Consider the following 20279-nt stretch of genomic DNA (forward strand, 5'->3'; position numbering starts at 1 on the left):
CTTTATAGCCTGGAAGAATTTTTTGAGCCGTGTATAATACTTACTTAACTTTCTTTAACTTAATTAGTCACATTTAATATAGTTTACATTAGCAAAAAATAAACAACTTTGATATTTTGATACACTTAACATATAAATAAATAAGACAATATTAACTAAATAAAAAGCTAACTAACAATTAAAAAATGCATTATCTACAGTTAATGCATTATTACCATTAAGACTACTTTTATATTAGATAACCGGCACCATATTTTGATTAGGTATTCTATAAATCTGTACATTATGTGACACAATAATTTTGACACTATTCTATGTACAATACCTGTACTGTCTTATGAATAAAGAAGTTTTGAATAATAAATAAAAAGTTAATATCAAAATTATACTCCAGATCGCGCCAGTGACGAATTTAAACCATCTAATGCATTTTAAATATTATTTAAACACTGCTATGTAACCAACCTTAATGAACAAAGTTATGAAGTTTTCACGTAAGTTACTTTAAACTGGTAGGCTTCCATGACATTGTGATATGGCATTTTAACAATGGTTTTTTTAAAAAACAGAGAATTGAACACTAACAAGCCTCAACAATTCATTCTTTCCCTGGCTACGAAAAAACGCTCCAAAAAACTTTGGAATGTTGCATAACCTTAATAAGTATTTCCCTACGTATGTATATTTTCTTCATCAGGACAACAAAACAAACAACTATGTCCCTGGAAATATTTTAAAACTCATAATAGATTAAAGAAAACCGATACGGGATTTTAACCAAAGTAGATGTCCGTGAACTGCATAATCGAACGTATCTAGAATTTTATCGAAAAAAATATTGCAAGCTGAAATGTGACATAGTAAATGAATTTAAACGATCTGGAGTAGGCACTTTTTAACCGAAGTAGGCTTCTCGGTCCTACGTAAGTATATATTTTTACTTCGTTAGTAGAACAAGGTAAACTGTACTATAGTCCGGGAAATATATATGAACCTGAAATATACGATAAGGACTGGAAATGTACGCCTTTTGACCGAAATAGGTTTCCGAGACTTGTGTGGTCCGAGAATTGTGTTTTCTTGATCGGGATGACAAGGCAGATTCAGCTGTGACGTAATGTATATACTTAATTAGAACCAGAAATGCTCTTACACGTGTCGAACATGATATAATAATTAAGTTAAACTCTGATACTATTTAACACGAACTTAAATAATATCTACCTGATGTATGCCTACTTATGTTTTAAAATTTTTATAGGACTCCTATCATATAACATCATAATTGCTTTTACTAAGTAATATAAGGACTTCAGTTCTAAACATTGCTTGCGAAGCCGCGGGTAACAGCTAGTTAATTATAATACATCTTTATTTACTGAAATAAACACATGAATATAACAAAAGCATACAGTTACACATAATAAAGTAATATATTACTAAGACTCCTCTTTCGTAAATACATTACATAAAGTATAATAAATAAAGGACTATTTTCAGTAGTCTCATACTAAACTTTTTTGACAATATGATCAAAGCATTTAATAGTTTGAAGCCGAAGAATATGGTTTTCGAAGATAAGGCATTAGAGTTGTTGGAATCATATCTCTCTTGTCGTAGTAGAAATGAAGATTAAAAAACAAATTTTCATTAAATCAGCTTTTTCATCATTACAAACAATTCGTTATTAGTACCTCAAATTTTGTGTTATATAACAGGACTACCACAAGTAACCACTGATCTAAATAATGCAATATATCTATGCTGATGATGCTAACCTAATAGTAATTTGAGGAAATTGACTATATAGAGAGCTCAGCACAAGAAAAATCTATTATCGCTTAACAAATTCTTTATTGAGAAAAATCTTCTTATACATGGATCAAAATCAAATTATGTCTCATTTTGCGTAAAGCGTTGTAAAACTAACTGGGAACATAACTTACAAATTAACAACATAAAAATACAAGAGATGAAGAAAAACAAGTTTCCTGGGACTTATTATTGACAAAAATCTAAGCTGGGATGATCATATCATTTACATTAAAAAAATTCCTCTGGACTATATGCAATAGTAATATGTAATAGTAACAAATGTGCAGGGATAGATTCTACTTTCACTTTTTCTCCTGTATCCGAAAGTAAGGTAAAGGAGTTGATGAACAGTATCACAAGTACTGCATTTGGTGTGGATGGAATAATCCATAAAAATGGTTAGAGGCCTGAGTCCCTTTAACATTGGAGCAGTTTGTCACCTGGTTTAACAACACGCACACAGATATAATAAACAGAAAAATACAGTTGGCTACAACTCCAATACTAGAAAAGGTAAAAGTACATGAAAAAACTGTTGTTATTTGAGTAAAAATAACATTATGTCTACAACGAGTACAACATAAAAACAATAGATAAAAAACGTTAGGCCTATATATCAAATTACGATTAAGACATTTTTATTGTTTTTTAAGATAATCCTACAACGGGAAAAACAAAAATACCATAATAATAAAACGTTACTTTTCAAATCGTGATATACACCAAACTATACAGTTATAACAACTTATTGTTGTTTTAAAAGCTGGTTTTACAACCAGTAAAAACAGATACGAAAATTGAAAAAAAAACGCTATACTGGTATATTTTAAATGGTACAAACAAAATTACAGTTTTAACGTTATATTGCTTTTTGTAAGAGAATTCTACAACCAGTAAATGATACATTTAAAATATTACAAAATAATGCAGAGATGTAATTGAATATGTATTTTACTTACAGTGATAAACTTACACTCTTTTGACTGGGAGAAAGGTTTAACTCAACATTTCTTAAAAACACCATTTAAGAAAGGCACTCCCTTCAAAATACAGACCTACTGCATGCTGGTGTATAAGACTACTGGAACTGTTGCAGCATCAAAGAGCTACCACCCTATGTATGAGCCTTTTCAGTTTATGACAGCTAATAGGCCTATTACAGATGCTTTGACTCTAGATATAGCTCCAGGTGTCTTGAAAAAAGCCAAAATCAAGGATGTAAGAGATCTTTATCCATACCTCAAAGATGAAAGTAAAGATTTTTTTGAATCCCTTTTTACTAAAAGTGCTCAACCTGAACATGAAGAAATAAATGACTCTGGAGTTGGAAATGTGCAGTGATTAAGATACTGTAAATATATTAAGACTGTTTTATGCACTCACTATCTCTTGTTGTGTGAAACTAAATGTTTTTATATTGTAGCATATTGTACGATACCTTTTCATTTTTATTCATACAATGTTTTAAGGTTTCTGAGTTAGCTTTTGTTTGTTTAATTTAAAATAAACTAAAATAATTAAATGTTTTATTTTACTCCCTGTGTTTCAATATCAACATACATAGTTCAAATTAATTTACTCTTTATGTTTATAGGCCCTTCTTGCAAAGAACAAAACTATGTTCCTCTATGGCAGTTCACCTATTCACACACGTTTTCAGAGCTGCTTAATATTTCATTGAAATTTTTGTAACTATACATAATTTATGAAGTAAAACATTTTAATATGGTGTGAAAGGATCTGTTTTATAAATATAGTAAAAAGGTTTGTACTTAGAAATACCGTCTACATTGATAGCAGAAGAAAGTTTTCTCTGGTACCTTTTGAGGTTATAAGATTGAGGTTAGACATTACAGTCTTCATTACTTTTTTTTTTTTTCAAAAGCTTTATTTCTGGTTCAATTACTACAAGTAAATAATTATACACAGAAGTTTGAATCATAGAGAACAGAAGAACATAGAAATATTAACATTAGTGGGTTTGCTCCAATGGAGACACCCTATAACATAATACAGTTAACAGAAAATAAACAATAAAATTAGTACTTGACAAACAATGTAAGTTTCAAATTATAATAAAATGTCTTGAACAAGACGTGCTTTCAGTCTTCTGTTGACAGTTCTTTGGCCAATGTTAAAATGGACAGCACCTGTTGATTGGTCCAGAGTTTCTAGAAATGTAGCACTTAGTTTTCGGATGTAGTCACAGATGGTCGGAATTTCTAATTCATTATGAATCTGTCGGTTTCTAACAAACCATGGAGAATTTGTTGCTATTCCTCAAAAACTTGTTTTGGAATACTTGAAGTTTGTTCATTTTTGATTTATGGAGGCAAGGACCCCAAACTGGACAAGCATAAGTTAAGAGGGGTCTGAATATTCCTTGGTAGATTAAAAGAGCGCATTTAAGTTTAAGAGATGATCTTTCTATTGATAATTGGGTACATTTGTGCCAATCTTGTGTTTGCTTGATTTAATTTTGAATTTTATGTGCTGTTTATAAGTAAGTTTAGAGTCTAATAAGACACCCAAATATTTAACAGTTCTGTCCATTTTCATTCCATGGTATGATGTTATCTTGAATTTCTATATTCCTTAAGGGATTGAATTTTCTTAGCGAAAATATTTTCGCTTCACATTTTAGAGGGTTAAGTGCGATTTTCCAATTAACGAACCAATCCAACAGTAGGTCTGTATCAGTCTGAAGCATGTCAACTGCTGTGTCAATGTCTTGATGTTGGGAAATCAAGGCAGTGTCATCAGCGAAAAGAGCAAGCGTAGAATGAGCTGGAATGGGTAGGTCATGCATGAACATATTAAACAGGATAGGTCCTAAAATTGAGCCTTGTGGCACACCAGCCCGGATCTGTCGAACAGTGGAATGAGTAGAATTTATTTTTACTGAAAAAGTCCGGTTTTCTAAAAATGATTCGATGATGTTTTGCAAGTAATTTGGAAGTCCAGTTTGAAATAGCTTATACAGAAGGCCTTTGTGCCATACTTTGTCAAAGGCCTGAGCAACATCCAGAAACAAAGCAGCAGAGTGTCTTTTATTTTCAAACCCTTGCACTATTGTTTGTGTTAACCTCGCAAGTTGCTGCGTAGTAGAATGTTTTGCCCTAAAACCGAATTGGTGGGGAGGAATACATTGAGCATCTTCAATGAATCTGCATAGTCTCTTCTGTATTAGCTTTTCAAATAACTTTTGCCAGAGTGGGTAGTAGGCTGATGGGTCTGTAACTAGAGGGATTTCTAACAGGCTTACCGGGCTTGTGGATAACAATAACTTCAGCATGTTTCCAGGATTTAGGAAAGTAACCAAACGATAGGGGTGTAGGCATGCATTAAATAAAGTTTTTAATAGCTGATGGGCTGTTGGCGGGAGTTCCTTTAATATTAAGTTTGTTATCAAGTCATACCCAGGAGCTTTCCTCAACGGTAGGTATTGGATAACATTTTCTAATTTCAGATGTTGAGATATACTGAGTGGGAAGCTCAGCAGATAAGATTGTTGCTATTTTAAAAACCTGTTGACTTCATCTTCAGTTTGCAAATTAACAGTAGGGTTAGGGGAAAAAGCATTTTCAAAATAATTCGCAAAAACCTCACATTTTTCAGAGTCACTCTGGTACGTCCTCCTGGCCTTGTTGAAGGGGAGGGATCGTAGAAGGCGTTCTGAGAATTCTTTTGGTTGCCAGCCACATTGAACTATCGCCTGGGTTTATTTTCACTCAAATATTTCTGATAGTCATTAATTTTGAAAATATCTAATTCTGATTTTATTTTCCTGATGAGCCTGTTGTTAAGCTGCATGCGATCTTCTGGATGCCTGTGTCTCTGCCACCGTCTCCTAAAAACATGTTTTTCTTTAATTAAATTAAGAATTCTTTGCGGAGGGCGATTAGGACAAAACATGGTTTGTGATTGTTTTGCGACTGCTTTTTTAAACCGAATTTTTAATCAGCTCAGTGAATTGTAGTACACAGTTGTCAATATCTTCGAAAGACTGTAAACAATTCGGCAAGATAATATTAGTTTCTAATTCGTTATGAAATACAGCCCAGTCAACTTTACCATTTATTAGTTTCAATGGAGGATTGGTAAAATCGGGTTTAATTGAAAAAGTTACAATTACTGGTAAGTGGTCAGACGTTAACTCGCATAAGGTTTGCTGTACTATCGGTTCATTGAAATTATTAAACAAAACAATATCTAATATGTCAGGTTGCTGGTTTCTCTGCCACGGATAAAATGTTGGTTCTACAGGAGCAGATATATTAATAGTTGTATGCATCAAGTAGTCATTCAATTTATTACCCTTTGGGTTATTAGTGCGACATCCCCATAAAGTGTTTTTACTGTTTAGATCTCCCATTAAAAATAGTAGGACTATTATTATAGAGAATCCTATTAAAATCTTCATCAACAAAACGTTTGTTAGGAGGTAAGTATGCTGATACTAATGAAAAGTTGAGTCTAATCAAACAATAAAAACATATTAATTGTCAGTCATACGTCTTAATAACGTAAAAATGTTTTGTGGAAGCTGTAAAAAGTCAATATCAGGTGATGGAGATAAAGTTACATGTGGTAAATGTAAGGCGGAATTGCACTACACCTGTGCAGGGCTAACCAAAACGTCTTGGAAGGCTAAGACTGTAAAGTATAGGTCTGAGTGGGAATGTTTGAAGTGCAGACCAATAAGTAAAACACGTACAGAAAGTGTAGAGTTGACAGACGAAGCAATTGAATGTGATGATCCTACTTACATAGCCTTGAAAAAGCTGTTGGATAAAATGTTCCTGAGGCAAGAGAATAAAATTGCCTCAAGAGTCGATAGTATAATTGAAATGATTAGTAAGCTAGAGGCAACTATGACTAACATCATAGACCGAGTCAAGGAGATGGAAGAAGAGTCTGTGCTGTTGAAGAATCAGGTGCGGGATTTGAAAATGGAAATGGAGAAACAGTATGGGCGGAGTAGAAATTTTATTGTGACCAGTATTCCTCAAGACGACAAAGAAGACGTCCCAGTGAAGGATTGCTCCAGGCCATGAATATCGAGCTCATAAAAGAAGACATCACAGCGCACAGACTACCTTCAGCACACTCGCCGGCGCCGATCATAGTGCAGTGTACGACTAGAGCCATCAGAGACACAGTAGTCCGTAGTGCACGTAAGTCTAGGCCAAGTACAAAACTAATAGGAAATTCTCATCCAGAAAGGGCAATATACTTCAATGATCATCTAACTCCCTATTTCTCAGAACTAATGAAACAAACCAAAGAAGTGAAGGATAGGTTAGGGTTTAAGTACATATGGCTAAATGGAAATAGAATTATGTTGAAAAAAGACAACCAGTCAAAAGCTTTCAGAATTCTTACGGAATCAGATCTGGAAAAGGTAGGATAAGGGGTTGCACAAAAAGTAAAGATCCCTCACACTAACAAAAAAAATAAAAATTCAATCAGCCTAAATTTCAACGTCACATTAAACCAGTATCAACAATTGATTTAGAAGAAATCGATTTGATTATTCACGGGAAACTTTAATGTAATATCTGATTGGAAATATGCATCAAATTTATTAAATAAAAATAGTATACAAACAGAATCAAAACTAAATTTAATAAGTACAAATATTAGAAGTTTGCGAAAACATTGGGACAGTTTAATTTTAAGTTTGTGCAACACCTTAGATTCTGTGGATGTCATAGTACTTACAGAAATTAATGTAACTCAGGAAGAAAGTAATTTTTATAATCTGCCAGGTTTCAATTCAGTAGCTAAATGTAGGCCTACGGGTCGTAGAGGTGGGGGAATTATGGTTTTTACTAAAGAAGAATTGCAAATAAAAGATATAACATTAGAATTCCATTTCAATTCAACAGAGTTCCTTGTTATACAATTAAGTTACAAAATAGAATATGTTATTTTAGGAGCTTTCTATAGACCCTCCAAGTCAAAATGTTAATAATTTTAATGAGGAATTGGAAATATTTCTCACATCAAATCTAGTCACTAGAGCTAAACACCTATTTATGGCTGGAGATATCAATATATGTTATTTAACGGGCATGTATGGATCTGAAGAATATTTAAATGTCCTTTATACAAATAGAACGTTAAATACAATTCAAGAACCCACAAGGGTAGAATTTTATGGTAATAATTTAGTAGCAACTTGCCTAGATCATATCAATATTAGAACCATAGCTAAAGAATATACAGCATTTATAGTAGAAGAAAAACTATCAGATCATTAACTGGACAGGATTAACAATTAATCTTAAACATTATAACTTAAATAGTAGTGTTTGTAAATACAATAGAAAATAATAACGTCATCATAAAAGATAGACTAGTCAATGAAGGTATTCGAGGTGAAGATTGGTTATCTATTATAGCAATTAGAGATACCGAGCTCATTTATCAAACACTAGTTCATAAGTTCAATACAATCTATGCAATGGCTACTACAGAGGTATCAAATAGAAAAAAAAACCCAAAGAGTCAACCCTTGGATGAATAATGAACTTAGAGCTCTAATAGACCATAAAAAGTATTTATGGACACAATGGAAACGAGATAGGTATAACATACTTTATATGAGGCTGTTTTAAAAATGCCAGAAATAATTTAACAAACAGAATTAGAATTGTAAAGCAAAATTATTATTCTAAAATAATTAAGGAAAATATGAAAAACAGTAGAAAAACGTGGGATATAATTAATAGTGTTGTTAATAAAAAGAAAAAAACCGTCAGTTTATGAAAATATAAAAAAGAGTTTTAGTCTAGATAGTGTAGCAGATGTAATAAATAAGGCTGATGACTTTAAAGATTTTTTCAAAACATCAGTTGAAAGTATAAGCAATGAAATGACTGATAGCAAATTTGATATTATTCAAGACTTTCATGACGGAAACCATGACATTGGATTAACTCACAGTATGTATTTTCAAACCAATAAATGAAAATATGATAATTAAAGTAATTAATAAATTAAATGCCCAATCGGCACTAGGTCCAGACCAAATTAGACCAAAAGATATAAAGAAAAATATTGTATATCTGCAGCCTATTTTGTTACATTTGGTGAAAAGTATTGTTAAGAATGGTAAAATACCTATTGACATGAAAAAAAACTTACTTGAGGCCAATTCATAAGAGCGGTAGTAAAAAGATGTTACAATGTTATAGGCCTATAGGTTCAATTTCAGTAATAACAAAGATCCTAGAAACACTATATTTGTGAACAGCTAAAAAAAATATCTAGTAAATAACTCAGTAATTAATAAATCTCAATATGGATTTATGCCAAACAGATCAAGTATAGATTTATTAGAATGTTTAACCAATGAAATTAACAAATCACTAAATGAAAACAAGTATGTACTGGCAGTAGCAACTGATCTTTCAAAGGCCTTTGACCTTGTTGATTATACCATTATGTTAAATAAATTAGAAAAAATAGGAATAAGAGGTCCTTTATTAGAATTGTTTAAAGATTATTTTAAAGATAGAAAGTTGTTTGCTAGTATAGGGCAAATTGTCAGTAGTGGATATGAACAAAAATTTGGTCTGATACAAGGAGGAATCCTATCTCCAATATTATTTAACATTTATGTAAATGATTTAGAAAGTTTAAAATTAAAAGGTAAAATACTTCAGTATGCCGATGATAATATATTCTATGTAATTAATAAAGATCTAAATATAGCCCTAAATAATATGCAACAGGATCTTGATTTGGTAGTAAAGTATTTTTTTAATAATTCAATAAAACTAAATTCTCAAAAAACAAAAGCAATAATATTCAAAACTCCAAGAAACACTATACAGAACAATAATGTCAACATTTTATGTCATTCTCATAAATGTTTTAGAACAATAACTGGTAGAGATTAATGCAGCTGTCAAAATCGAGTTTTTCATCAAACTATCAAACATCTTGGTATACTTTTTGACAGTAATATGAAGTTTGAATCGCATGTAACCTATTTAAAAAATATGTTAAAAATGGTTCTGTACAAATGTACTAAAATTACTGAATATTTTCCAATGGCTACAAAGAGAATAATATACTTTAGTGTAGTGCAATCTTTGTTTGTATATGGCATATCTGTCTACTATCAGGCTACAGAATATAAACTGATCCATCTTAAGAATATATTATGTAGGATATATGAAGTGTTGTTCCCTTGCATTGAACCTAGACTGTTGGGAATTTTGATGTTTGATAATCTTGCAAAGTATATAGATATAAACAGAAACTTTCTAAATGAAGAATATAGGATACTAGAAAATGTAGATTATAATTTAAGAAGGAGACTTTATATTGTAAATAGATATGCAAATAGTTATGGAAAATGTACTTTGCAAACTAGGATATCAATGCTTTTAAATGCGTTACCTAAAAAAATTTTGAACGAACTTAGAGTAAATAAATTCAAAATCAAGTTAAAAAATCATCTTCTATCTATAAGCAACAACTAAAAAGGCTTACGCATACTACATGATAGTCTACTTACCATATTCATAGGATATTAGGTAAATTGTATCACACGAACACAAAATAATAAAGCCACAATTGGGGAAACATTAACACACCGGGGTTTTCTCACAACACTAGGTAGACAAGAGTAAGGACAGATTTTACACTCAAACATAACACATTTGATTTATTTCAACACGGTAAACAAACATGTATAAACACTCAAAAATACTCTATAACATAGAATAACATAAAACATATTTCAACATAAATTAAACAACGGAATAGGCAAACATAAAACAACAACCAGCAAGCAATCTAATTCTGTCAGTCAACAAAACAAGTTCAACGTCATCACGATCAAGAAAGACTGCAAGTGAGTTGCAGTACCAACCTCTCTCACGCACAAAACGAAAATCCCCAACGCACAAGCACTGTAAAAACACGCCAATACCACAATCATCAAACATGAACCATCCAATTAAAATAACACACACGCACACATACACAGTTTTAACTGTTTAAAATATCTATATCTTTCCTTAATTTAAGTAAATATGTATGTTCCAATCATAAATATTCAATTACTGCTATATAAATGTTTAAAATGTAAGCAATAGGTAAAAATAAAATATTATGTAATTTAAATGTAGATTTCCCCCTCAAATAGCTAAGCTAGAGGGGATAAATTGTAATAAAAACTGCATGATCTGTATTACGTTTTCTGAATAAACGTTTTTGAATTTGAATTTGAAATAATGTTCTCTTAAAAAAGGGCCTATGACATATTGTGTGTTTTCCTTTTTTTCTAATATTTAAATATGTGTAAGTATTTAAAAATTATATAAATATAATTAAATGAATTGATTAAAATACACACTAAGAAACAGTTTTTAAACAATTTGCTGGATTTTATTAGAAATTTGGCAAAACTTTAAAGCTCTATATCTCAAAACACAAAATTTGCACGAGAGGCCCTTATTGCACCTACAGCCTCAATTATTATTATATTTGTTAAAAGCAGTTATCCGCGGCTTTGCACGCAATTGTTAAGATCTAAGAGCGTCCTTTTTAGTGAAATCAATTATGATGTAATATGATGGAGTCTTATGACAATTTTTCACTCAAATGTAGACATAAATATTGTAATTATAATTTTAATGCCCGTGGTTAAGAGATTTAAAAGTCAAATAACATTTTTACTGGCTTATTTCAGGTTTTGCGTGACTCGAAGTATATATTTTAGGTTTAATTAAATTACATTTCTGACGCCACAGTTGAGTCTCTTTCCTAATATTTCAATCAAGGAAATACAATCAGGCCTCAGAAATCTGCTTTTGTCAAATACATATACTTCCGGCCTTCTTAATGTACATCCATTGAAAGATATTATCCTGTGTTTAAGTTGACTTAGTGTTATTGTCCCTTTAAGAAACTATATATACGAAGAAATTAAAAGACGGTCTACGGCCTTTTTACCCAACGAACGGTCTAAAAGCGCCTATTCCCACATTTCACACAGTTTGCCTTGTCATTATAAAGAAAATATACACATATGTTGGTTCTCAAGCCGTACTTTTGTCAAAACATCTATTAATGACCCTTGTAATCTATTTCCGGTCTCAGATAGTTCAAATGCCATAATTTGGTTTTCCTTTTTATTACGTTGAAGAAAATAAATATACTTTCGTAAGCCTGAAAAGTTACTGTGGTAAAATGTATCTATTTCAGCCGTTTAAATTCACTTTCTTGTCAAATTAATTTACAGTTTCATAGTTGAGTTTACGTTGTTGTTTGCACCGATCAAGAAAATATGTACACATGTAGGTTTCGAATGATAACTTACATGACAAGCAGCGTCTATTTCCGGTTTACAACATTTCTAGTAATATATTTGATTTAGATATTTTTACCCCGATCAAGAAAATATATGCATACAAAAGCTTAAAATTACTACTTTGGTCGCTTGTGTTAGTTAAATTTGGATTGTTTTTTGTAAATATTAAAATATTATAATTATTATTACAAATTCTAAAGTATTCCAGAAATCTTTTCCAATTTTCTCTCCATAAAAACCTTTATCGCACTCCAACAGATGTAAAAAAAGAATTAGCCGAATTGGCCCAGTATTTTTCGAGATTAGAGCCTAGAAACACATTTAACGATTCATTTTTATTGTGTCAGCCTACAGAGAAATAGGCTTCAATGACGTATTCAGTATGCCTTATTGAATACAGTTCGTTCCAATGTACTTCAGATAGTCTGTGCCGTAATAAATCATAATCCACTTTTTGTTTTAAAATTACGTGTACAAAAACTATTGAATTTACCTGGCTTATACGATTTATTAATTATATTTAAACTTACAACAAGTTCACGCGAGCACTCCAGTGTTAAAAAAACAACTGCCCATAAAGTAGCAGTAACAATTTCAAATAACCATGATGATAAATGAATTATTGTCTATGTTTATTTTTCGATTTTTATTTCTACGTACAGACCTCTGGAAAAAAATCTTGACTATGGTTCCCACAGGATGTTTTCAAATTCCTGGAGTTTCCGTTCTCACAGGAAACTCTCACAAGAAGTCCGAGTCTCCTCCTCTACCCCCTACACTCCTCTTCGGTCAAAGTTCAACTTTTGAACGTAACTTAACTGATCCCCATTTCTATATATCATTCGCTGCTAGTCCATCTTGAAGCATCGTGTTCTATATATATATATATATATATATATATATATATATATATATATATATATCTTTTCGTGTTGTGTTGTGCGATGGAAGTACTGCAATAGGGGGTGTGGTCTAATCTACCACAAAGACGGATACCTGTATCGTAATAAGGTATTTCAGAACGGAAGAAGGTAGTCCAGTGTCGAGACGAGGGTTGTGGGAGCACCGCGATATTCCGCGAGGGTGAGGCTGCGGAGATTCGGCCCAGTCCCCACAACCATCCACCGGACGAGGTAGAGATCCTGAGGTTTAAAGCAGACCTGCAACAACGAGCTTTGAACGAAAGAAGGCATCAAACACGTCTCGGGAGGTGTTTTGATGCCGTCAGTCTGCAGTAAGTGTTGATGAAATTATCGAATTAAATATTTTAAAAGGCTTATTTTTCCATCTTCGTTCCAATACATCATAGTGGTCATATTTTTCATTAATTTTCTATTAATTACATAGTTTACGTAAATATGTAAAGCCTGTTCCTTAATTATTAAATAATAAAGTTTGAAAGTACTTAATCACTACTTACGACTAATATCATCAATGGCCATCAGAATTGATAGATATAAAAAAACTAAAGAAGTTTTATTATGAAACTTTTTATAGTTTAATATGTTACAAAATTTAACTATGAAAATTCTAAATCTTTAAGCTTTTTTATTATTAATATATTTATTCAATTTTTCTTTCTCAATAATCCAGTTTTTTTTTTTTAATTCTGGATGAATTAAAAAATAAAGAAATATTACAACTGATATTTTGTCTTTCTTGCTAGTCAAACGATATGTTTTTTAGCCCGTACTTGACTGTTTTTGTTACAATCCTTAAACAGTAAGGTTGATTTCCCAACTGAATTTAAGATTAGTAAAGCCATCCTAATCTTAAAAAGTTGAAATTTTCAACCTGGATAGATTGAGGATTGGCATCAATATATTAAGTTACAAATTTTCGGATTACTCAAATTAAAAAAAAAAAAAATGATAAAATGGTACATTTATGCACTACGGAAAATCTGCTCTACATTACCGTCCTGAAATATATTACTTAAGCTCTAGTACTGTACTACTTTCTTCAAAACCAGTAATTTAATATTTTCATCTCCATCTGGGTTCTATTACAATATCTCCACAACTTCCGCCACCTTTGTTTGAATAGCAGTGACTTAAGTCAATTTATCATAATTTTATTCTCTTTTTTCTATTTAATTAAGGCTTTTGACGTTGTCGACCACAATACTGTCAGGGTAGCTTAAGGTGGAATATTTGAAGACGTCAGGGGAAAAACAAGCTCAGTCACATTTTGCAAACTTTTCAGGAAATAGATTTTAAAGTTTAAAGTCTAGTTTCTAAGTTAGTTTTAAGGTCAGGTTATTTTTTAAAATGCTATTGTTAATATTTAACTCTTTTAATTTCACTATTTAATTGTGTATTTAAAAAAAAATAAATATTAACATCAACGTTTTTTAAAATATTTGGTTAAAGTACAGTTTTTACAGTGAAAAAACAGGCTCAGTCCCGGACTGAGCCTGTTCTTCCCCATCGTACTAAACGAGGATTGAGACTAGGATAGTTAACACAAACCCAAGTCCAAAATAATACAGATATTTATTTTACATATAAAACTTAGCACATTGAAAATATAATTTAATTTGGATTGTTTCATTTAAGACCCTAATTTTATTCATCCAAATGGGGAAGATTGGTGAAGTATTCTTGGGCAGCACTACTACAAAATATCTTTAAATCTTTCAAGTCATTGTATTTGGCCTTCTTGATAGGCAGTGGACCTGTAACAAAATAATAAATTGCAATAAGGCCTAGCAAGTTAAAATTGTTTAACAGTTAAATTAGGTTCTTTAAAATGTTCACTTACCATCATAAGATTTTTCTGGCATTAGAAATTCATTTTCAGCACATACTGTTGAAGAATGGGTTTTTTTCTTTGGCAGGATTGAACATTTGTCCCACGCTGCATAGTAAGAACTCCTCAGCATCAATTTTTGTTCATTACCATTGCCTTCCTTGGAAATTTTAAGCTCCTTTATAGTCCTGGTAGCAAATGGGCATTTTTTCATATATAATGTGTCCAAGAATTTTGTCCACTGTCTACAGAATTGATTGTCAATACTCACAACTTTAAAGGGAAAAGGGTTCTTTCTAGCATTTTCAAAAACTTCAATCCAATCTGAAGGAAGTTCTGCCTTAGATTTTGTGTTGACAAGCCCCATATTCTTGTCGCATTCCATGTATGAATGGCCACGCACAGGGAATGTTACTTTGATGGAGTCAAGTTTCTTTGCTTCATAAACAAGATAATGTAAAAATCTTATCATTGTGAAGTTTTTTGTTCTGGCCCGAGCAAGAGTCACAGAATATGTGAAGGTGTCTAATTTTTTCATCCAGATGTTCATAGACAAAATTGTGTAGGAAAGAAGAAACATCATCACTCCCTTTCTTTCCTTCAGTCTCAGGATATAGGTAAAAAATACTTTTCGCACTAGACAACTCATGTATGTTAAAAGCATACATTGATAACTGCCGCTTGTAGTAGATGTCATTAGTGGTAATATTCGGCAATTGTAAATTCTTACCAAAGTCCATACTTATGGCCTCATGTTCCACTGATTGCTTACATAATTGTTTGGCACGTGTTTTCCTTTTGTAGAACACATCTGCTTTGATTTTTGTGGAGTTTTGCTTCATTTTCAAGAGAAGTTATTTCCTTATTAATGTTAGCAACATCATCGGATTCTCTGTTATTTTTTAATTGTTTCTGTAGCCCTGTAATTTTGGCCGTTAGTTCATCGCACTTACTGCAAGTGTCAGTTCTGGGGTAGCCAAAAACTGATGTTAAAGTCACTGCAAAAACATTGTCTATATGTTTCATATGATACCTTTGCATTTGGATATTTTGTCTGAAACATTTGATGCATTTTCGAAACATTCAATTCTTCAGGTAGGTAGGTTTTGTTACTTTTGTGGAGGCTATAGTGCGATGATCTTCCTTTAAATGATTTTATGTGATCACGTATAAGATCTACAGTTTCATTAGATACTCTATGTGGCCTATTTAAATGTTTACCACGTTTGTCCTTTGGTGATGTGCCAGCAGATTTAAGACTCTTAACCAAGAACTCAACTTTGGCTTTGGAAATTCCGTGAATAGAAATGAATGCCTTACGACAAATGCTTTCTTCTACTAACATGTTATCTTTCAATACTCGTACTTTATAGGCATAAGATGCTTGATTTTCTCTAGCATTTTCTACTCTAGGCCTTCTACGCTGAACAGGTATGACAGTTATTAACCCACATAAATAGCTATTTTGTTCATCATGTGACCTCATAAGATTAAAGTCGGAGAGAATCTTATTCCGAGATGTCTCATTTACTCGTCTGAAACAGCCACGCAAACACTGACAGTCACTGCCCATTTCATGGCTTTGAATTTTTAGCATTTTACTCACAGCCGACATCCTGCCATATTTTTTCCGTTTTTTTGAAAGCTGCTCGTTGGTTTGCTTTGTTGCAGCAAGGCATTGCACTTGAGGAATATCGTCCTCTCCACTATCCATGCCAATAACTTAAATATACAAGGCCTAAGCAATATATCTACAGTTATCTTGCTACTCACACAACTAATGTTTGGAGGTTATGTTGAATTTGCACTTGTTTCTGACACATTCACTAAAAAATTAGCCTACATCACATTTCCCTCTTTAGCTCAACTACAAACATAAAAACATAAGCTTACTATCTTCACTTGCAGAGGAACTTTACAATCATAACAGAGTGAACATGTTAACAGGATTAACTTTTAAAACAACACCACCAATCCAATCCAAGAAAGACAAAATAAACAGATCAGCTGATCCCACTCCCACAGTTCTCAGCTGGACTCAGCCTTTTTTTCCCCACAAAAGTAGGACTAAGCTCGTTCTTCCCCAGGACGTGGATTTTTCTTATTCTTATTACTAGAAACTGAGCTTGTTTTTGCCCAAAATTGATGTATAGATATGTTTAACAATGTTCAATTTTATTATAAATAGAAAAAAAACGTATTTTGAAAAAATGGACTGAGCCTGTTTTTCCCCTGACGTCTTCATTTGAGTCTATGCTGACATTTTGTTGTACTTTGTTTTTTTATCTGGTCTCTGGTGTCTCGTACCATGAGAGAGTGTCAGAGAATATTTTCCGTCACATAGTATCTTAAGACTCTCCTCTTTATTAATTTATCATTGTATTTATTTTGTTTCGAATAACAACAATTTGTTTAAAATTCCAGGGTAAAGCCCTACAAATATAAACCTAAAATCATTTGAAAATAGAAGCATTGAAGATACACATTTATAAAAATTAAATTATTTGATTTAAGTTACTTTAGTATTAAAGAATTTCTCATCTCCAAACTAGGACGTTGACTGGTTGGAAAGGGCATATTACCGCTTGCATGAGGTTCTCGAGTTAATTTTAATAGGAGCATAACATTGACTTTCTAATAATGTTTTATAATAATTATAGTAATCTTGGGTAGTTAACAACATAAATCAGAATTGACACTTCAAGAAACCTTTATTGTAACTGATTTTCAATAACGTTTCAAGATGGCGACCATTTAGAGTTTGAGACGTATATAAATGCATGGTTTTAAGGTAGAATGTTTTTAATAATATAATTTTGGAGTGACTGTTACCAAATTAAAAAATTATAAACAGACGGACAGAAAGTAGATTGAGCATATTTTTAATTTAATGCAGGAACGCTCATTATTTGTCAGAAACAATAACAGAAAACATCTCCTAAGAAATTCCAAATACTTTATTTTAGTCAGAATTCATGGAACATGTAACGCCTGCAATCATTATATTACTTTATTCTCCTATAGGTATCCTCGAGCTGCGGTGAGGATTGGGTTCCCATACCGAATTCTTTGCTGGATTTGCAAAATCCGCGATGGGAGGAACTTGGCCGCACTCTGGCCGAGGATGGCGTAGGACAAACGTTTTTTCAGAGGTGTGATCGGCCCAGGTGGACAAGATGGATGGCACGCTGCAGTGTACTTGTCATCAAGGCTGCAGGCCGGTCTTATCAATACGCGGCGTGTCCACCTTGATGCCACATACAAGGTGTTGCCTGTCCAACTGGGAGCACATCTGCAACTGTTGACTCGCACGCAGAATATTTAAATCAATTTTCACGCATCTTACTATGACGATTTCACTGCTAATGTATTATATTGCCCGGTGTAATTGATTAAACAGTTATATAACAATAACTTTATTAGTAATTTGAGATATTATGAAGTAATATTTCTTAAATAGTTTAATTCAACATTGAATTTTTCTATATAAATACCAAAAGTTAGTTATCAGTAACAGTGAAATGTATATTTTTACTGAAACAGTTGATATGAGCATTCTGTCTAACATAATAATAATTATCATGAATCACTGTTGGTGTTCAGTATTTGTTTCGTAGTTAACGGCTGGTGTTGTTACTGGCCCGAGATGACGTCACCGACTCGCAGCCCCTTCTCCAACCCCTTCAAGATAAGAAGACGCGGCTCTTTATTCTCTCCGCAGGCGGCGTACTGGACACACGCTGCTGCCCGCATTCCACCCCAATACATGAACAGTTTCACGTTTATACAGCTCTATTTTGTTTTTATGTATTTCAAGTCAATATAGTTACTTTATTTACCCTCTCGGAGTGAATCATTCCCCTTGTTGTCCACCGCTCTCCATCTACAAGACCTACCCAAGACTTCTGGTGATCCTGGACTCCCCGCTGCCCTGGCCGAGGACCTCGACGACCCCGTTCTACGAGACTCCCCCAAGGTACATCACCAGTCGTTTTTATTTCGGCTATACCGCGGTTACGGCTCTTCCTCAAAGACCGTACATTTGGTCCTTCGAGCCGGATCAGCTGGTTCTATACGAACGCTTCAGTTTCATGCAAAAAACAGTCCACTAAGTTTTAACATTTAATTTGAGTTCAAATCAAAACTCAACCGCCTCATGAAAACAAACCTGATTAGCATTAAAAATAAAATTAGCATTTAAGTAAGTTTCGTGAACTGAACTATAGAGCCAGACAGACAGGTACAGAACTGCAGGTTATGTTTATTGATTGCGCTGCTTATCGGTCGCTATGTGATTGTCGCTCAGCTGATCGAGTATTTCTGTCCGCCGACCGGACGCTCTTATCTATTTTGAGCAACTTATCTGTCAGCTGTTTCTATTTAAAACTAATAATTTTCTATCACTGAGGGAATCATTCATATTTTCTTAATCACTCACTATCTAATATTATTTCTGTGTCACTGTTTTGTTTGAAGATTACTTGTTTTATTTTTGTCAAGGTTTACTAAATTAGTTTGTAAGCAGGTTAATTTAGTAAATAAGGATTCTGTCTTCTGTACGGTGTTTTTCATATTTTGTATTTAATTAGTGTTTAAAAATATGGCTTCTACAAAACTAGAACAATGTGTGAAAAAGAGAGAAAGGTATTTTCAAAGGTTACAGCTGTGTTTTGATTTAATCAAGGAACTTCCAGGTGAAACTAATGATTTTGTCCCTAGGTATTCAAATTTAAAGTCTTTGTACTCAGACTTTGAAGCCCTTTCAGAACAGATGGATAATCTTAATCTTGAATTAGATGACCCCAAGGACACTGTAGATACTAGTTCCGCCTTCAAGCAGTTTTATACCATGTACTATAAATGTAAAGCCACCTATGATGTTATTGTAGCTACTAAGACTAAAACTGTCGATGTAGATCTCTCACAAGCCTCACTTGTAAAACCTAAGCTTCCGCAAATAGATATAAGTAAGTTTGGTGGACAGTTAGAGCAGTTTAATTCCTTCAGATCTCTGTATGATAATTTAATTCACAATACCTCCATGGCCCCTATTGAAAAGTTTAGTTATTTAAAAAGCTTACTGGAAGGCCCTGCTCTGTGCATTGTTGAAGCCATACCCTTTGATCCAGCTAACTACACTCTAGCCTATGACACTCTAGTGGAACGCTACACTAATCCACGCCTCCTAGCTAGTTTTTATCTTAATAAAATACTTGATCAACAACCTGTAAAGACCCCTAGTCTAAGTAGCCTAAGACAGATCGTAGATGTGTTTCACATAAATGTTCAAGCATTGAAAAGTCTAAATATCAGTGACTTGTCTGGTTTTATGCTCTTGCAACTAGCTTTACGCCTCTTAGACAATAATACTAGAAAAGCG

The 20279-nt window shown here is 32.8% G+C and overlaps 1 protein-coding gene across 1 annotated transcript; it reads right to left on the reverse strand.

The window, feature by feature from the left end:
• Window positions 1-14708: 14708 nt before the first annotated feature.
• On the reverse strand, window positions 14709-15377 carry LOC124372361. The gene is made up of 2 exons (XM_046830744.1): window positions 14912-15377; window positions 14709-14825 (listed from the first exon to the last, which is right to left on the reverse strand). The coding sequence occupies exons 1-2, from the start codon at window positions 15369-15371 to the stop codon at window positions 14716-14718; spliced, it is 570 nt and encodes a 189-aa protein (XP_046686700.1). The 5' UTR covers window positions 15372-15377; the 3' UTR covers window positions 14709-14715.
• Window positions 15378-20279: the final 4902 nt, after the last annotated feature.

Source organism: Homalodisca vitripennis, unplaced genomic scaffold, assembly GCF_021130785.1.
Source record: "Homalodisca vitripennis isolate AUS2020 unplaced genomic scaffold, UT_GWSS_2.1 ScUCBcl_2983;HRSCAF=8200, whole genome shotgun sequence".
Taxonomy (NCBI): domain Eukaryota; kingdom Metazoa; phylum Arthropoda; class Insecta; order Hemiptera; family Cicadellidae; genus Homalodisca; species Homalodisca vitripennis.

Excerpts from the sequence above, each read along its gene's own strand:
- LOC124372361 (XM_046830744.1), bottom strand. The coding sequence starts at position 15,371 with ATGATAAGATTTTTACATTATCTTGTTTATGAAGCAAAGAAACTTGAC. Across the intron at positions 14,826-14,911 it reads GCCAGAAAAATCTTATGATG|GTCCACTGCCTATCAAGAAG; the intron begins GTAAGTGAACAT and ends ATTTTGTTACAG.